This window comes from Hippocampus bargibanti, linkage group LG12 (assembly GCF_051943395.1).
Source record: "Hippocampus bargibanti isolate YZ-2025 linkage group LG12, ASM5194339v1, whole genome shotgun sequence".
NCBI classification, from domain to species: domain Eukaryota; kingdom Metazoa; phylum Chordata; class Actinopteri; order Syngnathiformes; family Syngnathidae; genus Hippocampus; species Hippocampus bargibanti.
The window spans coordinates 22,298,550-22,304,549 of record NC_142745.1 but is presented as its reverse complement, the minus strand read 5'-3'; the positions used below and the strand labels follow the sequence as shown (position 1 = coordinate 22,304,549).

Here is a 6,000-nt window from a genome sequence, read left to right as displayed (position 1 = left end):
CTTTATTCTAAATGGTTTTTTACAGAATACATTGAAATACGGCCAATTTTTGTGTCCTTCCCACTGGTGTGTAGTTATTGGACCTACTTTCTTTCGAACACAAAATCTACACCTAATCGTTGAATAGATTAGTACTTGCGTGCGTGTTTTTTCGTTTTGGCAACGTAAAATGGCTGCCCTTTGGCTTCAGTTGTGGGTTTCCTGTCGACAGGTCATTCCTATTTAGGGAGCGTTCATAAATAATCTCCAAGCAGATACGAAATCATTCATTACGGAAATTTAGCGCGCACGCTGCCTCGTTGAACACACCAGTGTAAAAAAAAACATTGCTTGGGCTTAGAGACATTTCCAAACGCGACACAAAGTGCACGGTCCCTGTATGGCGACGCGAGAACCACTTCCGGGTCGTGGTTGACGCACCCAGGTCATCCTCCAGTTTATGTTTTCGTTGACAAAGTAGCCTCGAAACAACTCTGACGGCCAGTGTAGGTCCAGGCTCCAACAACGTGCACGACTTTCCGTTTTCTTTGAAGGGCAGTCAGTGGACGCGATGAACAACTCAAATAACGATTAAAGGTGACGAACTCGAGGAAAACAAGCTGGTTACTTAACCAATTCGCTTTCCTAATAAAGCCCTTTCAATCAATTCTAACCGCGAAGAAAATGGATGGAACTGTCAGCATTCAAAACCAGCCCGACAAAACAGCCAAAGGTAAAGAAATGCCTTTCAATCGGCTAAATGGACGTAATCGAGCTCACTGCTGCGTGATGACGTCATCTCGTCGTGACATAACTCCAAAGTCAAAGTCAGCTTTATTGTCAAATATGCTAATATGCATGACATACAGCACAGATGAAATTAATGTCCTCTCGGGCCCAGCGTGCAAGACATGCAAGGCACTTATAACGTGGCTAAAAAGACACAATTGACAACAGACAAAACATGTAATTTCTGTATGTAAAGTGGGTAGTGACATATGTAAAGTGAGGAAGTGACGTAATGTAGTAATGCAAAAACAAAAACAAGAAAGGGTTGAAGTGAGGTCTTGCAGAAAAAATGAGAAAGAACAAAAAAAATAGAGTTCAGGGTGATCGTACAACATGTAGCGTGTACTCAGAGTTGGGTGAGTGTGGCAGTGGGAAGGGGCAGGCTGGGCAGGGCTGGGAGGGAGTTGAGTCTCCGGACTGTCAAAGTCAGCTTTTATTGAGCAAACTCATTCATGAAATCAAAACGCAATGAATCATGAGACTGCATTTATATTTCTGTCCGCTAAACTTATTTAGCTATGATCTTGTCAAATGTCAACTAAAATGCACTTTCTAGGCCTGATGTAACGATGGTGGTGATGATATCAAAGTCAGCTTTATTGTCAAATATGCTAATATGCATGAAATACACGACATCACAGGTGAAATTATTGTCCTCTCGGACCCAGCATGTAAAATGTGGCTAAAAAAGACAGACACTTGACAACAGACAATACATGTCATTTGTGAGTGCAAAGTGAGGTAGTGTCGTATTTAAAGTGACGTAGTGACGTATGTAAAGTGAGAGAGTGACATATATATAAAGTGAGGTAGTGACGTATGTAAAGTGAGAGAGTGACGTATGTAAAGTGAGGTAGTGTAGTTATGCAAAAACAAACCAAAAAGGGTTGAAGTGAGATATCATGACTCCATTAGCTTTGACATCTCCTACAGATCATTTTTATAGTTTTGAGATATGGTTATAGCTCTAAATAAATATAGAAAAGTGCTTATACGTCTGTGTAAGCTCTCAGTGGTACAGGAGTGGTCCATCGATGACAAGGTTTCTTCAGCCGTCATCTGTACTATTTTTGAAGGTGTCGGACGTATCGCCCCCTATCCAAGAGGCTTCGTCAGCGAACTAAAGTCTGACTGGTCGTATCGGCCCCATTTATATATCCCTAATGTCCGGACATGGCGGCGCCGGACACAGCTATGATAGGTCCCTACTCTCAGGTTGGGGGGAGCAGAGGACCACTCCCTGTGGCCCCACTGATTGTTCCTACATTCCTGACTAATGACTGGCCTGATTGCCCCACTCCCTCCGGTATCACCTCATCAGCCTAGGCAACACAGGTTAGGCAACATTCGTAATGCTGATGAGGTGATACCGGAGGGAGTGGGGCAAACAGACCAGTCGTTAGTCAGGAATGTAGGAACAGTGCTTACATATAAAGGCTTCTGTTTCTTTGCTGTTGTGGCAGATTATTTCTTATGTAGTTTTTTGTTGTAGTTTTGACTTGAAGATGGCGCCGTGAGAGTGGCTGCCCTTACAGCAGCGCCTGTATTTGTTTTTCTAATTCTTCCTTTCCTTTCTTCTTACATTCATAGATAGCATAATAGATCATAATACTAATGATAATATTAATAATAATCCATTTCATTTCTAAGCGCCTTTCAAAACTCTCAAGGTCACTTTACAGGCACCGGATACGTTTTTCTGTGGGTGAGCAGCGGCAGCCACATGAACCAGCGTTCACTCAACCCGGAAGTAACTCAAATAGATAGAAAGTTAGCTCTCAATTTTTTTTACTGTATCTGTAGAAGAAAGTGTTCTGGCCTTGGGCTTTTTCCTCCTCTTTGTAAGCACTTTGTACCCAGCTCCGGACAAGATGTGATCAGTTGAGCGTGTTTCCATCGAGTGAATGACGTAAACACGAATGTGTTTGTGCAGTGACTCTGGTTGAGAGCAGCGTTGATCCTTGCGGCCAGCAGCTGGTCAACGCTTACCAGACCACTCGAGTGGGGGACCCAATGGATCTTGTTGCTTTGGCAGCACAACTGCAGAAGGTTTGAAGTCCAGCTTCCTTTTCACAATGGAATCTTTTCAATCTTGAGCGTGATGTGTTTTCTCAGGCAGACGATTTCATTCAAGCCAATGCTTGCAACAAACTTTCCGTCATTGCAGACCAGATCCGATATCTACAAGAGCAAGCGAGAAAGGTGAGGGAGATGACGACTGCTAACTTCAGACCTAATGTGGGACTATTAACTCATTCACTGCCATTCACCTCAAATCACAGCAGAAGAATGTGCAAATTAATTGCACCACCCTGTTATTTTGCCATCAAATTGATTGTTGACATTTTTTGACAACTCAAATGATTGACATGTCCATTTTAGTCAGAAGCGTGTCCTCCCTTGTTCCTGATCACCTCAGCGATGGCATCCACCACATTTTGACAGTTGTTGATGGTGGAAGGGTCACTGTACCAGGTCTGAAATTAGGGCTTTTTTGTGCTGTGCAATCTTTCTCACGCAGACGAATCTTGATTATCAACCATAAATTTTCAATCGGGTTCAAGTCTGGTGAATTGCCAGGCCAATCCATCACAGTAATGTCCTTCTGTGCAAAGAAATCCTTCATCTACTTAGACGTGTGACACGGTGCCATGGTTGTTTTGCATGGGTTCAGTAAGGAGCTGTTTCTTCACGAGACGACGTGCCGGAGGGCCGGCTTCTAACAGACGTCTTGGTACTATACCGTCCAAAACAGACACTCTGCCCGTCTGCTGGACGTTCAGGGCAGGACTGGTCAATCGTGGGTTCTTTTCACTGTTGCGTAGCAGCATTTTGTTGTCTTGTGGGGTCGTCTTCCGTTTCCTGCCATGTCTTGGTGGGCTGGCTGATCCCATCTCCCCTTTCCTTTTGAGTATGACACCAAAGACTTTGGCGATTTCTCGATTCGATTTGTTGCCGTGTTCCTGCCGTGGTGTTGTATCCATCTTTTTGAAGAAGAACTGATTTACAAGCCAAAAACGCCTTCTTTTTATACGCGACGGAAAGGGGATTAGGACATGGTCATCCATTAATGATCCAATCAGAGGCCTTGCAAACAAGTCATTAGGGAATGTGCTTGCTCAAGTATATCAGACAGACTCCACCCCTATAGTAGCAAACATTGTTCTGAATTTTTCACAAGCTTTAGAATGATTTCAACCAGCAAAAAGTCAAGATCACAGGTGGTGCAATTAATTTGCTCCAGGGTGTATGTTGATGTCCTTGACGGACATTGAAAAAGATGCTTGATCATTTGGATTTCTCTTGATGTCCATGTGGAGGTGTTACAAGAAGCAAAAAGAGACGCCGACCTCCACCATGCTGCCTGTAACATAGTGAAAAAGCCGGGCAACATGTATTACCTCTACCAACGACCATCTGGACAAAAATACTTTTCCATCATTTCACCCAAGGTAAGTTTTTTTTGGTTGTGTTTTTAATTCACTCATTCACTGGCTGACCATGTGCAAAAATGGGTCCACTCCCGTGCCAGGATTTTAGTTGGAGTTCACAAATGTCTTCCCGAACCAATTGATTGAGCAAGTACAGTGATACCTCGGTTTACGAACCCCTTGGCTAACAAACGTTTCGGTTTACGAACGTTAAATTCACGAGAATTGAATCTTGGCACATGAACTATTTTTTGGGATACACAGGGAGCTGCCACAATGAGTGATGTGTCGTTCGCAAACGAGCCCGTTCTAAGAAGAAAATGGCAGCCGGCTTGTTTTTGTCCTCTATTCCCCGCCCCCAGTCTTAAAGCTGCACGTGATTGGTCAAGAACGCAGCAGTGGGGGGGGGGGGGGGACATTAAATAGATAGGGAGATGACAGAGAGACAGTGAGAAAATGGATAGAAAACAGTGAAATTTGGACTTGTTTCAACTTTGATAGTTCAAAGGCAGCGTGTAGCCTGCAAGGTTACACACACAAGCCGTCTATACACTTGATGCAAAAAGCGATCAACCCAGCTAAACAGAAGACAATTGATGAGGAACAAGGTAAAGCAATCTCCAAGAAAGCACCTCCAATGGATCATTCCTCAAGATGGTGAAAGAAGAAGGCTATGTTCCTCATCAAGTGTTTAATGCTGAGGAAAGCATTAAACACTCCATTCCATCAAGCCATCAACGACCATCACAAAGGTCAATAAAACCACTTGATTATACAATACAGTGTATTTCTTTCATTACAATACAATAGCACTTATTAGCATTCGCATTTATTATACATAAAATAAGGTATATTTTGTGGAGTTTTACAGCTTATTTAGTAGAAAATGATGTTTTATGGGGACCTGGGAATGGATTATTATTGTTTTAATGGTTTCCTATGGGAAATAAATTTTTGGGATAAACACTTTTGGGCTTACACACTGTCTGGGAACCAATTAAGTTCGTAAGCCAAGGTATGACTGTACAAGTGGCACTGGATACGTTTGGTCCATCACCATGTTTGTTTGTTTGTTTGTTTGTAACCGGTTGAAATGACAATGGTGCAATTGTTCTTTCAAATGTGATCCCTTCCAGGAATGGGGCTCAGGTTGTCCTCACCCGTTTGTTGGCGCATTCAAACTTCAACATGACATGTCGTGGGCTCCTGAGGATGGTGTGCATCAAAAGGATGCGGAGATTGCGATCATGGGCAAGCTACTGAGCCAACAGACAATTTTACCATCCGATAGGGAACCCAATTTCAAAGGCCTCTCCAAATTACAAGACTTTGATGTTGCTGAATAAAGCGCAAGATTTATCCCATTATGAAATCAATCTGTGATTGTTGAAGAATGCTAACCACGGTATTAAATGACACTTGTACAAGATCATTGGGTCAGAGCATTGAATTTGTTTGCTGGGTTTGGGATGATTCGGATTGGATTTGGATTTGCCTTTATTCGTCTCGCAGTGGACAAATGTACATTTCACAGCAGCAAAGTTATGAAAGGAATGAAGGTGTGAAATGTAAATTTCTCCACTGTGAGACGAATAAAGGCAATCCAATCCAAATCCAATCCAAAGGTAGAAAAACAAAATACAGGAGCTACTGGAAAGGCAGCCACTCTCGCGGCACCGTCTTGAAGTCAAAAGAACAAAAAGAGGGTTTCAGCTAGCATGAAAGGAAAAGTGTATAAAACAGTGGTGAGGCCAGCCATGATGTTTGGACTGGAGACAGTGCCGCTGAAGAAAAGACAGGA

The 6,000-nt window shown here is 42.9% G+C and overlaps 1 protein-coding gene across 1 annotated transcript; it reads left to right on the top strand.

The window, feature by feature from the left end:
- Nucleotides 1-389: 389 nt before the first annotated feature.
- lg12h1orf50 (linkage group 12 C1orf50 homolog) lies at nucleotides 390-5,628 on the top strand. Its single transcript, XM_089010169.1, has 5 exons — nucleotides 390-712; nucleotides 2,702-2,817; nucleotides 2,884-2,970; nucleotides 4,089-4,220; nucleotides 5,336-5,628. The coding sequence occupies exons 1-5, from the start codon at nucleotides 664-666 to the stop codon at nucleotides 5,543-5,545; spliced, it is 594 nt and encodes a 197-aa protein (XP_088866295.1). The 5' UTR covers nucleotides 390-663; the 3' UTR covers nucleotides 5,546-5,628.
- The last annotated feature ends 372 nt before the right edge of the window (nucleotides 5,629-6,000 follow it).

Bases quoted from the DNA above. Each gene is read 5' to 3' on its own strand.
- lg12h1orf50 (XM_089010169.1), top strand. From the start codon at position 664: ATGGATGGAACTGTCAGCATTCAAAACCAGCCCGACAAAACAGCCAAA. The intron at 713-2,701 runs GTAAAGAAATGC...GTGTTTGTGCAG, and splicing joins GCCCGACAAAACAGCCAAAG to TGACTCTGGTTGAGAGCAGC. The intron at 4,221-5,335 runs GTAAGTTTTTTT...GATCCCTTCCAG, and splicing joins TTTCCATCATTTCACCCAAG to GAATGGGGCTCAGGTTGTCC.